The sequence below is a fragment of the Lepidochelys kempii genome, chromosome 3, assembly GCF_965140265.1.
Source record: "Lepidochelys kempii isolate rLepKem1 chromosome 3, rLepKem1.hap2, whole genome shotgun sequence".
NCBI classification, from domain to species: Eukaryota; Metazoa; Chordata; order Testudines; family Cheloniidae; genus Lepidochelys; species Lepidochelys kempii.
Window position 1 is genome coordinate 130,248,049 of NC_133258.1, and position 15,390 is coordinate 130,263,438.

Consider the following 15,390-nt stretch of genomic DNA (forward strand, 5'->3'; position numbering starts at 1 on the left):
CAGAGGTGAAGTGACTTGCCTAAAATCATGCAGCAGGTCAATAGCAGAGTTACAACTAGAACACACCTCTCCTGCGTCTAGTGCCTCACTCACTAGATCCTGTTGCCTCCCCTGCCTTGATATTTCTTCAATTCTTATAGCATCTCACATTAGCTGTATGTGGGATTTTTCTACAATATAAAAGGTTATGTTAAATGCTGCTGTCCAGTTCTGATTCCACCTCTGGTCTATACAATTGGCTCAAACTCTTCATAATATTAAAAAACAAGAACTATTTCCAGTACCCTTAAAAAATCTGTATTAAAGGAAATTGGGAAGGTGTACTGAAGAATTTGTATCACTTCACTATCACACAAAAATCTCATAGAACAAGCTTCTCTCTCATTAAGCTGTAATTGATTTACCAGCTTTACTTTGAAAGAGGGAGGGAAAAAAAACATGGGGTGAATTTATATTTCAAGGGCCAAGTTACAGGAGAGTTAACTGTCTGTCCATTTGTTGATCAGGCAGCTAAAAAAAAAAAGTTTTCCATCAAACTTAAATTCTGTTTAGAGGTTTGTTAGATTTTTTTTAAAGCAGTGCCTTGTTTGCGTCATATTTTTTCTAATAACTGGCAGTTAGAATGCACAAATGCAAGGAGTCTCATTAAATATATTCTCAAGCTCAGTTCTTAGATCAGAAAGAAAGCCCATGAAGTTGGGCAGTTTCATTTGTGTGCATTTTTACTCAGAGAATGCTCCAGCAACTTTTTTCCATAGCCTCCCAAAAGATTCTCTCAGTTTCAATTAGCCTTGGTCATTAACAACACTGCTTGCAGTTCTATAGCATCTTCACCTGAGCATCTCAAAGTGTATTCCAAATGTTAATTAAGCTAGAGTTTAAAAAAACAATCCACTCATCACTGTCAAGTGGGAGGGAAGTTTTCGGAGGCAATTTCTGCAGAATTTAAATTTTAATTGTTTCTAGCTCAGGGCTGGGAAAATAACCTTCAAAACATGAACCAAGACAGTGCTTTTTTCCTGAGACTTCACCCAGTTCCAGTGTCTCTGCTGCTGCTCATGGTTTTCCTGTGCAACAGCAAAGTGAAAGTAATGTGATTCTTAGTTTTACTGATGCTGTTCACAACCATATGGGCAGCAGTTTCACTGAGAAGAGTCATGCCAGGTTTACTCGGCTTACTAAAGCAGGCACCAGAGATTTTCATGAGGGAAGAGGATATAAATAGCAGAGACTGGGAGAAAGGAAAAGAAGTGGAGCCTACCAACTTCCCAAACAAATCTCAGGAGACTCTGGTGGGAGAAGGAAGACTAGAGGAAGCTCCTTCTCCCTTCCAGCAGCTAGGGGTACAATGGCTGCAGAAACAGACACTTAACAGCCGGTGGCTGCTCCTCAAGATGGAGATGGCTGTTGGACTATAGTCTCTGCAGCTGACTGTGCTATGAAAAACTGCAGTGGTTAATTGCAATGGCAACTGATCCATAGCTACTGAAAAATGTCACACAGTAAAATGAATTTTCCAGAGACTTGAGAAATATCACTTCCACGGTCTTTGTAAGAGTGCCTGTGCTTTAGACTAGACTTGCTTCTGGAAATAGATTGACACACAAAGATAATGTAGTTTCCCATGGGAATGCATGGGTGTAACATTCTGCTGGGGTACCCACAGCCATGTTACCTCTCTGCCTCAGCAAGAGTGAGCTTTGCTGGTGATTAGACGGTGTGTGTGTCAGCTCCCTGCCACACTAGTCTGTCTTTCTCCCCAGAAAACTCCTCAAGGCTTTCCTGGCCCAAACCTCACCTAGCAGGTAACAATCTGTGAATTTCAGCCTCTGAACTGTTCAGAGATGTATCTTTGCAATGCACAGCCCCTGCCACTGTACATTTGCAGAAGATATTAAGTTTGCTGCTCTTTTAAAGAGTCAGTACATTACAGTTTATTAACTAGGGTATACACACCCCTTCCTTCAAACATAGCACTGACTTGGTTTAAAGTAAAACAAGTGTATTAACAAAAGGACAGGTTAAGTGATACCAAATGGAAGGGATAAAGATAGAAATGGCTAAACAAACAAACAATAGTAAAAATATACTTTCTAATGGCTGAGACCTAACTTAACAAGCTACAGACTTTGTTCAAAGTAGCTTCCTCATCAATCGTACCTTTCCAGCAATAGCTGATTACCTCTTAGCCAGGATCCCCAAACAGTCAAAGGCACCGGTTTTCCAGGTCTCCTCGGGTGAAAGGTAACCTAGAGGTTCACTCCCTCTCGTTATAGTCTTCTGAAATATATCCCCAGCTAAAGGTCCTTTTCCCTGCTGGCTGTGGGGTCCATGTTGCCTCTCCCCCACACACTCCATTGAGAATTTTTACAACACAAATTATATCTTCCTGCAACCTCAGATACAAATGAATAGCCCATTGAATATAGCCACACCTGGTTTCATCACCACCACCTTTGAAAAGTCTGTGTCTTTCCTGTGCTTTCCACTGCTGAGCAGAGTCTGCTGGGAACTGATTTCTGCCAGATATGCTTTTTTGAATTAACTAAATGGCCCATATAAGTTTAGCAGTGGTGGAAGTGCTGGTGTGACAGCTTTCAAGACCAAAGGCCCCTGTTTACTGTAAGACCTCAGAGTTACGGACACCTCGGGAATGGAGGTTGTTCATGACTCTGAACAAGACACTGTGGGGTGCTCCTCGGGGTGAACTGCACAGAGCAAGGGCTCACAGCTCTGCAGGGCTGCCTGGCGAGTAAGGGTGGGGACAGGCAGCCGATTCTAGCTCCCTGGCTGCAAGGGTGATGAGTGAGGCACCCTGGGGCACTGCAGTGTCAGTGGGCACGTGGTGCAGGCTGTGGCCCTTTAAAACTGAGCTGCTCCTCCAGAGTGTAACATGCAGGCAGGAGCTCGGGCTCCAGCTCCAGCAGCTTACACTCCAGGACAGGTTTCAGTAGCAGTTCAGGAAGTTTCTTTCCCCGGCTCTGAGCTTGCAAGTTTGTCCCCCTCCCAGCCCAGGGCAGGGAAGAGGTAAACAGTGTTTACTGCCTCCTACCTGTAAGTGGCTGCCCCGGGCCATGAGGGAGTAGGGGGTGAGGGTGGGGACCTGCAGCCCAGATGTGCCTATCTTTAAGATGCAATACAGGCACTGTATAGTATTTGAAATTTTTTTTTGTCTCTGCTGCTGCCTGATAGCTTACATCCATTGTTAGTTTTCCCCTAGTGCCCAACTAACGTGTCATAACCATTCCCAGAGTGACCATCTGCAGAGTGAGGCACTGGTCTGGCCTCTGTGCCATTTCAATCCTCCACCTCTCAACAAGCAGGCCAGTTGTGCTATACATACTTGTCCACTTGCAAATCGGACTAAGGTCATCAGCAACTCATTTAACTAGAGGCAAACCATTCCTGCCATTGCATATCCACTTAAATGGCCTTGTGTGGATGGTGACCAAGTATTATGAAGGACAGAAGGAACATTGCCTGGACAATGGTAGCTGTTAGCTTTAAGATGCTGTATCCGTAATACAGTATCTGTAAGGATTGTAGCCAGCTAGAAAGGAGCCAGATGCTTAAGACTGTTAAAGCCAGTTTAATGCACCCTTTTTCCCTTGTTCAGTCTGTTTTGATGGGTTGTCTCTAAGTCATGATCTGGACAAAAATGCTGAGAGTTAGGGTATGTCTGTCTACACTACCCACTGGATCGGCGGGCAGCAATCGATCCAGCAGGGGTCGATTTGTCGCATCTAGACTAGATTTAATTGGGGATTGGTCCTGCTTTGAGCAGGGGGTTGGACTAGATGACCTCCTGAGGTCCCTTCCAACCCTGATATTCTATGATTCTGTGATCCCCAAGCGCTCTCCCGTCAACTCCTGTACTCCACTGCTGCAAGAGGCACAGGCGGAGTCAATGGGGGAGCGGCAGCAGTCGACTCACTGTGGTGAAGACACCATGGTAAGTAGATCTAAGTACGTCGACTTCAGCTACGTTATTCATGTAGCTAAAGTTGCGTAACTTAGATCGACCCCTCCCTCCCCGCAGTATAGACCAGGGCTTAGAGTGATCCCTGAAGATTCCAGGTAGAACGTAGGGTTGGTATGTAAGGACACCACTGGCTTGTACTGGAGAAAGTGTCATGCTGGCATCAGCGTGGTCATGTCACCCTTTAGTGTCTGCTGCCAGAGAATATACAGCTGAATGCCATTACAGTAAAGCCAGCAGACAGATTCCTTCTGGTCATCTGGTAGAGGCCTGTGTTTTCGGAGCAGAAGGTCCCAAGTTCTCCCTTTACTGACAACAATGAAGTCTATGTAGGATCAACACAACATACAGTTTTCTTTAGGAGTCATGGTTTATTGCTGCCAGACAAATGCTTTTCCAGCTACATAATAGCAACAGCAACCTCAAGCAGCCCTTAATCTTAGGCATAGATCTGTATTTCCCAATAGCTGCCCCAGCAGAAAATTCCAGACCTGCCCCAGCTATTCCAAAGTCATTTAAAGGCAAACAGTCATAAAAGGTTATTAAGGGTTACATTTTAAACAGGTATCTACTGCCTTTATTTTTCAACTCCTCTCCAGTGAAAGCCAAGCAAGGGGTTTGGCAACTGCATTGCTCCTGCCAGACTCATTCTAACCACATTGCCTTGTCTTCTTGTTTCTACTTGCTCATTAAGATTTATGTCCATCTAAAAGAAGGAGGCGGTGCTGACGGACTGGATGCTTTGAAGAACAAGCCCCAACTCCACAGTATGGTGGCCAAGAGCCTTTGTCAGAATGCATCAGGAAAAAACTACATCATCTTCACTGGCCCTAGCATTACCAGCCTGAACCTTTTTGAAGAGTTTGAGAAGCAAGGTTTGTGACAGCTGATCCACTGACTGCTCATGCTGACAGGCTTGTGACTATCCTGCTGCCAGAAGTCAGCAAATAACCCAGAAGTGTTTTTGATTGAGGCTTTATCTCCTCACGTAGCCATGAGAAATCCTGAGGGTAACTTAGTCTGTTCATTACAAGGGGACCTGCAGAGATTATTTAAGCTGATCTTGAGCTTTCCTTTGAGTCTTCATCATGTAGAAAGAAGGCTACTTAAAAAAAAAAGTGGGGGGGAGAATAGAGGGCTCTGATTTTTTTTCTCTTTTACCTTAGGAATTTAGACTCTGTTTATTCCTGGGTTTTTTTCCTGGAGGACTTCTTGGGGGTCTTCTATATGTGTGGGAGTTCTTACTTGTGAAAGGGGTGTGGGTGAGGGGGGGATGTGCTGAGCCTTTAACTAAGGCAAGGTCTACCCCAGAAACTTTTGCCAGTATAATGTCAGTTGGGGAGCCATTTTATTTTTTAATGTACAAGCCCTATGGTAGAGACAGTTGATAGCAAAGCACTCTTTGCCCATACAAGCTGCACCTACACTAGAAGGGTTTGCCCATGTACCAGTACAGACATAGGTATAGACTAGAGTTAGACCCAAGTGCCCATTAATCCGTGGTGTTAAATAGGTGTTGTACAAGTGAGCTGAATTTCAGATGTGCTGAGCATTCACAGCTCCCATTGACTGCAGTTGTAGTCGTAGATGTTCCCACTCTGAAAATCAAACCCAAAGATTTTAAAACAGTTAGTGAACATCCACTCTTTTCCAGTGATGCAACTTTTTCCACTAGTTCCCCAGTCACCAGGGTCTTCCCTTGTAAACAAGATTTGAATTTCTAGCATCAAGAAGAATTTCCTTTGTAGATAAACACTTAAGCCATTTCAGTTGAAATAAGGGATTACTAGATCCTTAGACCTAAAACTGAGACACTTGGAAAATGATCCTTTGTGCTGACAGATTTGTGAAAGAGAAAGAAGGGGATAATATTCTCCATTTTGTCTCTGGAATCGCAGTAGAGAAGAATCCTGGCTACTGAACCACCACAGTATCTCTCTCTCACAGGTAACTCAGATTAGCTACAGTAGTTAACTACTCACGGGCCTTGCACTGAAGAGAACTCAGATTACCAACTGTTAACAGGTAGCGGACACACTAAATGCCTTCTAGAGATTCAAAGTTAGGTACATTATCTGATCAAAAATGAAAACCCTATGAAGCATTTTCAGTTCCTGGTTCATGTTTTGTTATGAGGCTCCATGCGATTTTGTGATCCATGACAACTGCTTCCTCTGCATTCCATTCACTAGCAGAAATGATCCTGGGTATTGAATTGGGAATTTAATTTTGGGAGACTCAGAGCAGATTTACTAGCTTTTTGGTAAGTAGCTTGGGTGCTCCTTACAAAGCAGGTTGCAGTGGGGACATCAACGCACTGTGTTAAACAGGGACATTGGGTTATTTGGCTTTTATGTTTTGGGTGATAAAGGCTAGCTCACTGGCTTGGCACGGCATATTGAATTGGAAGGCTTATGGGACACTCAGGGAAATCAGACCTTTGACATGTCACAACAGTGGTGAAGTCAATCAAGAGCCCTGGAGGAGATTGTGCACTCCGACCCTACCCACAGAGCCAAAGGTAATGTACTATGGTCAGCACTTGCTGTTATCCCGCAGCATTAGCTGTGAATTTGGAGCAGAGCAGAGATTTGCCAGTGGAAGGCCTAGCATCCCCCATAGAAAACAATTCTCCTGGTGTGTGCCAATTTCATGCATTCAGGCCGAACAGTGGCATCAGGTTGATCAGTGATCTGTTAGCCAGTAGTAATGCCTAGCTGGGGAATTAAAGCCACACAAGGATAAAATGCAACTAAGGATGAGAGCCTCATGAGAAAACCTGAGGAACCTGCTTCGCTATAGAGGATGAGAGCAACCTTGCAAAATTAAGACACATTCCTAACATATTGGATTAACTTTTGTTGTTCTAGGGAAATTACAGTTCCTGGGCTAGAGCTGAATGAATAGAGGTGGAGAAAAAAAAATTCACAAATATTTGAGTCAAAGGAATTTCTATTCATCCATCTTTGCAATGCTTTCATAGTTGTTTTTTTAACATGGGAAGTGGGGAAAGATTTGAACCAAGACTTTTTAACAAAAAAAAACAAAACAAAACTAGTTATTAGGCACCTTAGTAGTTGGGTGCCTGAACTGACACCTTAAAAGGGCCTGATTTTTCTGAAAGTGCTCGTCTCCTGTCCTCAAAGTCAGGGCCTTTAAGAGTCCCTTCCATTGGAATCCAGAGTATAGGCACCAATCAATCAAGAAACCACTGTTCACTTTTGGAAATCTTTGGTCAAGGCTTTTGTGGAGCCTTCACTATAAAATTACCTCCCCTCTCTCTGTTTCACAACTACAATATTACTGTTCTGAAATTAGTAATAACCTTAATTGTACCACCACAAAGTGTTTCTGGAAATATAAAAGGATGTCTGCAACACTCAGTTCCCAAGAACTCATTAGGTTTCCACCATGGGCGTCTTCTGAAAAATAAGAACGTCTCTCTGACCGTTTCTATAAAAGAACTTGATGTAAGTCTATTTTATGCTCCATGGTCATAAAGGTAGATGTATAATTTTCTGGTTTCCAAGTAGAAAAGGAACCAGGCACTGAAATGGCACAGGAAATGCAATTCTGCGAGGCGTTTCAGGTGTGACTGGAAGTAGAAATACCAGAAATGTTATATGAGAGCCTGCCCTGGTGAGATTCAAGCTCACTCATGAAGTTTAGATGCCTCTGTTTGTGAGCTGAACCACTGAGCTGCTTGAGATTCCCCATCTAAGCACAGACTTTGTGGGCTGCTTTTTTAGTTTGAAATAGATATGACAGTTGGAATGGGCCCTGTATGAATGAAGCCCATACGTGCTGGAACTAGGGGTGCTGAGGGTGTTGCCGCATCCCCTGGTTTGAAGTGGTTTCCATCATAGTGAGGGTTTACAGTTGGGTTCAATGGCTCTCAGCACCCCCACTATAAAAATTGTTTCAGCATCCCTGATGAAGCCCTCTTACATTTCCGTCTGAAGAAAGAATGTTACCATTAACTTATGAGTAGGGCCCTACCAAACTCACAGTCCATTTTGATCAATTTGACAGAGTGTTTTTAAATTGATCAATTTCAAGTTTTCAGCTGTTTACATCTGAAATTTCACAACGTTGTAACTGTGGCAGTCCCAACTCAAAAGGTACCTAGTGGTGGGTCTGATCTGCCCCATTTCTCCCCCACAGGAGCCCTGCAGGGGAAGGACAAGTCCCATCCCCCCCTCCGGGCCAGTGGAGACTCACAGTTAGGAGGCTCCTGGCTCGGGCACTTTCAGCAGCAGGAACCTCCAGAGCTGCTGCCCTGTAGCAGGGGGAGGCACTTGGAGGTGGGTCTGATCTACTCCCGAGAGCGGCCATGCAGGGGAAGGACAAGTTCTGTCCCTCCCCAGCCCGGCGGGGACTTGCAGCAAGGGGGAGGTCAGATTTCACAGGGAAAGCCTTATTTCACAATCTGTGACATGTTTTTTCACAGCAGTGAAATTGGTAGGGCCCTACTTATGAGAGCAGGACTAGGGCCCATTCAATCAGACTTCTTTTGAATTCTGTAAAACTTCATTTTCTTCTGGACTTTAATAAAACATGTTAAGCATTTAATTAATTTTGGACCACACCATTGTACCAGATGGGCTTAATTTTTATTGCTGCTATTACCATAGCAACTGGTTGTTTTAATTACAGCTTTTAAAAACCTTCACAAATTACATATGCCATCCTCTGCAAGTGGTGATAGTAAATCTGTAGCTACCATATTTGTCACCACTTTGTGTTATGTAAGGAGGTGCTTCATTATTTTTTCCTGAGAGATGTGCAAGATGGTTCCCATTCTCTTGTGAAAAGAGCAAAACAGCTGCTTGAGTCTTTTGCAAGCTTACGTGAGCTTAAGAAAAGGCTGCACTTAATTACCTCCCTCAGACCTCAGCAATCCTAAGAACAGTAATGTACTGGCTCGAGCGGCTGTGTACTACTGCCCTCTGCTGAAGAGAATTAAAATGGCCATTCAGTGAGTCATAGACCCTAAATTCGCAAAAAGAAAAGGAGTACTTGTGGCACCTTAGAGACTAACCAATTTATTTGAGCATAAGCTTTCGTGAGCTACAGCTCACTTCATCGGATGCATACTGTGGAAAGTTTAGAAAATCTTATTATATACACACAAAGCATGAAAAAATACCTCCTCCCACCCCACTCTCCTGCTGGTAATAGGTTATCCAAAGTGACCACTCTCCTTACATTGTGTATGATAATCAAGGTGGGCCATTTCCAGCACAAATCCAGGGTTTAACAAGAACGTCTGGGTGGGGGTGGGGGTAGGAAAAAAAGGGGAAATAGGCTACCTTGCATAATGACTAAGCCACTCCCAGTCTCTATTCAAGCCTAAGTTAATTGTATCCAATTTGCAAATGAATTCCAATTCAGCAGTTTCTCGCTGGAGTCTGGATTTGAAGTTTTTTTGTTGTAAAATAGCGACTTTCATGTCTGTAATCACGTGACCAGAGAGATTGGTGTGTTCTCCGACTGGTTTATGAATGTTATAATTCTTGACATCTGAGTTGTGTCCATTTATTCTTTTACGTAGAGACTGTCCAGTTTGACCAATGTACATGGCAGAGGGGCATTGCTGGCACATGATGGCATATATCACATTGGTGGATGTGCAGGTGAACGAGCCTCTGATAGTGTGGCTGATATTATTAGGCCCTGTGATGGTGTCTCCTGAATAGATATGTGGGCACAGTTGGCAACGGGCTTTGTTGCAAGGATAGGTTCCTGGGTTAGTGGTTCTGTTGTGTGGTATGTGGTTGCTGGTGAATATTTGCTTCAGGTTGGGGGGCTGTCTGTAGGCAAGGACTGGCCTGTCTCCCAAGATTTGTGAGAGTGTTGGGTCATCCTTCAGGATAGGTTGTAGATCCTTAATAATGCGTTGGAGGGGTTTTAGTTGGGGGCTGAAGGTGACGGCTAGTGGCGTTCTGTTATTTTCTTTGTTCGGCCTGTCCTGTAGTAGGTGACTTCTGGGAAGTCTTCTGGCTCTATCAGTCTGTTTCTTCACTTCCGCAGGTGGGTACTGTAGTTGTAAGAATGCTTGATAGAGATCTTGTAGGTGTCTGTCTCTGTCTGAGGGGTTGGAGCAAATGCGGTTGTATCGCAGAGCTTGGCTGTAGACGATGGATCATGTGGTGTGGTCAGGGTGAAAGCTGGAGGCATGTAGGTAGGAATAGCGGTCAGTAGGTTTCCAGTATAGGGTGGTGTTTATGTGACCATCGTTTATTAGCACTGTAGTGTCCAGGAAGTGGATCTCTTGTGTGGACTGGACCAGGCTGAGGTTGGTGGTGGGATGGAAATTGTTGAAATCATGGTGGAATTCCTCAAGGGCTTCTTTTCCATGGGTCCAGATGATGAAGATGTCATCAATATAGCGCAAGTAGAGTAGGGGGGTTAGGGGACGAGAGCTGAGGAAGCGTTGTTCTAAATCGAAAGCTCATGCTCAAATAAATTGGTTAGTCTCTAAGGTGCCACAAGTACTCCTTTTCTTTTTGCGAATACAGACTAACACGGCTGTTACTCTGAAAATAGACCCTATATTGTAACAGCTAAAGGAAATTCTTCTCTCGGTTAAGGGATTGTGCTTTTGGAGCAGGAGGATCAGCGTTCTAATCCTGCTGCTGCAGTGACACTCTCAATGGCACATAGTGACAACTAAAATCCTAGGTGGTCACAGACTTGTTAAAGAAAGTTTCAGAGATGGTGGTAGCAAGAGGATTTTTAGCACATATTTTATGTATATCATATGTACCATTGTCCCACCTCAGTGCAGAGATCTCTCTCTTCAAATCCCTTCCAGCCATTTCTATTATTTGAAAGTCCAGTGGTTGAGAGATCAGAACTGGCAGACCACATAGGATCCGTTAGACAGCTCCTCCCCTAAAATCAGATAGCTCAGTTGATGTGTTGGTTTTCCATTCTGACATTTAAAAAGCTCATGTCTTCTAATCGAAGAGCCACGGCTCCATTCTTACTATTGGGGCAACAGGAACAATTATATTTTTATGTAAAAATGTAATACAGCTGTAATTTTTTTAAAAAAATTATATTTCTGTGGTCTCCCAGCCTGTGTTTTTCTGGTTTTATAAAGCACTGTTTGGGAAATCTCAAGAACCAGTTGCCAATTGTTTGCTGCTCTTTCAATCAATTCATGAGCACTGTTGATTATTTTGTATTACCATAGCACCTATGAGCCCTAGTGAAGGACCAGGACCCCACCGCACTAGGTGCTATACAAACAGAACCCCCTCCCCCCATGAAAGACTGCCACTGCTCCAAAGAGCATACAGAATACCAGAACAAAGGCAGAAGACAGGTTTCAGAGTACAGCAGAGTAGTCTGTATCCGCAAAAAGAAAAGGAGGACTTGTGGCACCTTAGAGACTAACCACTTTATTTGAGCATAAGCTTTTGTGAGCTACAGCTCACTTCATCAGATGCATGCATAGTATGTAACAGCCTCTATTCCGCTTGATCAAGTGATCTGATTTTTAATATTCTTTATTTGCTGAAGGAGGATAGTTCAATAAGTAGATATTAGACTCTAAAATTTAGGTCAGTGTTCTCAGTTGACAGACCTAGTTTGTTTTACCTGAAATAGCAGCTTTGGGCTGCTGTAGTTTAAGTGGAATACACAAACCTAAGTGGATCAGTCTAAGTATAATATACACACAGATGTGTGTACTCCGATTCCCTCCATATAGACAAAACAAAGCCTAGAGAGACAGTGAGGAGATTTGGATTTAAGATTTCCTGGATTTTGTAAAGCTCAGATCAGGAAGAGGACATTGCTTCAGATTATAGAGTATCTCAATACTGAAAGATTTGACTCTTGACCAAAGCTAGATTTGATCCTTTAATCCAGTTAATCAGCTGTTTGATTTGGGGATTTCTTTGACTAAATTTCCTGTGCAGAGTTTCTCTCTTCTGATAGCAAGAAATTCTATTACTATATGCTCTTTACATTAATCAGATGAATGGAAGATTTAACCCTCTGATATTTTTCTTATCACATACTCAACACAAGTCAGGCACTGTTGTTATTAATGCGCATTAAATGATTTGGTTATTCTCACGTAGCTGCATTGATTGCTAGAGTGAGACGTGTGTCTGGGTTTCACAACATATGAATTTACTCATTAGTCCCTTTGTCATGGTTGAAGGAGGGTAGAATTGATGAGCGTTGACAAGATTGTACTGCTAGGAAATTGTCATGTGCTAGCACCAAAAGCTGTCAGCCACTAGGATTAAAGGCACCATGGGGGTCATTTCGGACAACTTAAGGAGGCCAGAGCCTTTTTTCCAATTTGTCAGCATCGTTAAACATGGAAGAGAGCACGTCTTCCACTACTTTGTCCAGTCTAATGCTAAATGCCCCAAGCAATGTGACCTCCTCCCTGAGAGGAGATTTCACAACTTAATAGATCTCACTGTTGGGAAGTTCAGCTACTCAGTCTATATTCTCCCTTTTAGTTTCGTTTTAATTAAACCCCTGTGTATCATATTAATCACCTGGAGAACCAGCTCTCTGGACTTGTGTATGAATGCATTTCTTCCTGGAGCCTGAAAAGAAAGAGTGGTCCTGGATATCACAGGGAAATCCTCGGCCATTGGCCAACCTGTGTATCTACTGGCTTAGTTTTAGGACCAGTTCTTCCTCCAGTCAAATAGGTCAGACAGCCCCACTGTCATTTCTGTCTAAACCTATAGGATTGTATGCTGATGAGAATTTATTCTCTTTCATGTGCAGAAATTTATTGCTGCGGGTTGCTGAGTTCCAGGAAAAGTGACTGCACAGGCCTACCTCCATCAATGCTGCATAACCCAGATGCTCCTCAGTCCAGAGGGCAATACAGAATAAAGATGAAGGGAAACATGTCCCTGATCTGCTGGTACAACAAAGGGCATTTTCGTTTTCTCACTAATGCCTATTCTCCAATTCAACAAGGTGAGCAGTCAGCAGTATCACTACAAGTACTGTGACCAAGTTTTTCAAAATAGGTGACAAGGCAAGATACGACACTTAGTAAGTTTGATAACGCCAGACAAGAAGCTTGATAATTATCCTAGGTGATCATTAATGCTACAGTTTATTTCCATTGTGTTTGCTCTTGTCCCTAAAGTACTAGTTAATCTACACTAGCCCTGGCTAAAAGTGTTCTGTCTGCAACTGATGTCTTCTCTGCATAAAGGTTAAAAAAGCTTACTAATGCTACCAGCCAATAGTTACTCCTTTAGCTGGCACAGTAGAGAGCTGTTCCTTTTTGGTGTTATACGTATCCCAGCTGACCTGTGCTGGTGTAGAGAGTTGTAATGGAGGTTAAAATACTATATGTAACAAGGTGTCTCGTGGGATAATTGCATGATAAGTCTTTGTAAAGAGTAACTCCTAAATGCATAAAAAATTTTGGACCAATAAGAACCATACCAAGTATTAAAACTCTTGGACCAGATTCTACAGTTAGTTTCTCCTATGGATTTAAAAGCCATTTGTCACATACAAATGGCTTTTGTCAAGAGTCTTCCCATCGCATACTCAACTGATGGTGCAGCTGCTAAAAAGAAAACCAGAACAGCCAAAGATATATTTTGGAGTAGTTTAGCTTGTGAGTAGTTTCTTGAAGACTCAGCTGAAATTGATCTTAATAGGGGAGGGGTTTTTTAAGGGACTCAAAGATCTTTAGGCATAGTATAGGTTTTGAAAAAATATTTACAAAATCCAACATGAAAGGACATTTTTAAAGAGTAGTTCGTCCATTTAAAGTCTCTTGTAGTTCTATTGCCCAAAGTGAGTAAAATACAAAAAGCAAAATTATAGTTGAAAGAATGTTAAATATTTACAAATTTAAGGTGCTACTGCTTACAAAAGGTAACTTGGTGCTTAACCCACATTCTCAAAAACTTGCACAGAATTTAGGGTATTCAGGTGCCAGTCACAGTAGTTAAGTGTTGCATAGCCACATCATAAGGCTAAATCTCACAGGAATTGGGGGTTCATTTTTCAGAACTCACCACACATCCTAACCTTTATACAATGAGCTAGGGAACTGGTAACTACTTTGAATGCTATTATATGTCACAAGAGAACATTTATTTAACTAAAAAGAGAAGCAGATAACTTGAAAGGGTTGGTGTCTTAGGCCTGATTCTAAAAACACACATGAGAAAGAAGTTAACTACACATGAGTAGTTCGATTGAAACCCATGGAATTAAATAAAGTTACTGTATATTTACAGACTCAGACTCCAAGACACCCTCAGTACAGAATTAGAGCCTTTCTAACAAGACCTTACATTTAAGTTGAATTAAGTTCAACAAGCTAATTTATGATCATCATTATCTTTGCTTTTTGCATATTTGGACTATGCAACTGGAGTAATTAAACCAAAGTCAAGTCAATGAGCATCACCTGGTTCTCATGCACTAGCACAAAGCTGCTGTCTTCGGCTACAGTTACTAAAAACAAGTTTCAGAAAAGAAAAATCTATTTATAAAGCTTAACAGTCACCACCACCTTTACAAATAAACTGGTTGAATGTCCCTTTAGCAGAAGCAGAGCAGACACAGGCAACAAATTTTATGCATGGGTGTGAAAATCTGCACATGTTTAGGACCCATCTCATTGTAAAGTCTCACACTGGTACATAGATGAGGCCAGAACCTCAGCCAGTATAAACTCATGTAATTACATTTACAGAACATGATCATGGTTTACAAAGTTTAGCCTGTATGGTATGCAAGACCTTTGAAGTACATATTCACCAAAATGCTTCACAGGGGTTCTTAATAAAGAACATTAAACAAATTGTAGCAGATTGAGAGAAAATGTGAGATATAGACTAGGGAGAAAAGATAAAGGCTTCAGTTGGGATTTGAAAAAAGAGAGAGACTTAGTGAGACTGGTAGAGGGTCAGATTGTCAGGTGGTGTAAATTGGCATCTCTCAGTTGAAGTGAACGGAGCAATGCCAGTTTATGCCACTAAGGATGTGGCCCAAGAAGTCTCTTCCCAATGTCAGGAGCACAGAAGAGAAGTCTTTCACACAAAGTGTGGCAAGACTGTAGCAAAGCCATTGGTGAGCTCGTGGATTGAGTGGGGAAGGAAGAAGGGAGAGACAAGTCAGTGATGTAGACTGGAATAAGTAAATGGAAGGCAGCTTTGAACTGAAGCATGAGGTGAATGGGGGCCAGTGGAACAGTCTGAGAATGGAGCCATGGTGTCACAGCTTTTTGCCTGTAAAAGTAGGCAGCAGCTTACTACACCCAAGGGGACATGAGAAGGAAGTTGCTATAGTGAGGACAAGAGCGAGTTGAGACATGGATGAGGATTTCAGCAAAGGTGGAGGCAACAAGTAATGACCTAGTTACTTACTTTACATAAAATAAAAACAGAGAA

At 42.6% G+C, this 15,390-nt stretch overlaps 1 protein-coding gene across 1 annotated transcript in view; it reads left to right on the forward strand.

Moving 5' to 3' along the window:
- PGBD5 (piggyBac transposable element derived 5) overlaps positions 1–15,390 on the forward strand; it is a 107,767-nt gene that overhangs the window by 72,809 nt on the left and 19,568 nt on the right. Inside the window, exons 4-5 of the mRNA XM_073338036.1 lie at positions 4,674–4,854; positions 12,746–12,943. Of these exons, the coding sequence (XP_073194137.1) occupies positions 4,674–4,854; positions 12,746–12,943 (379 nt within the window). The remainder of the gene's footprint in view (positions 1–4,673; positions 4,855–12,745; positions 12,944–15,390) is intronic.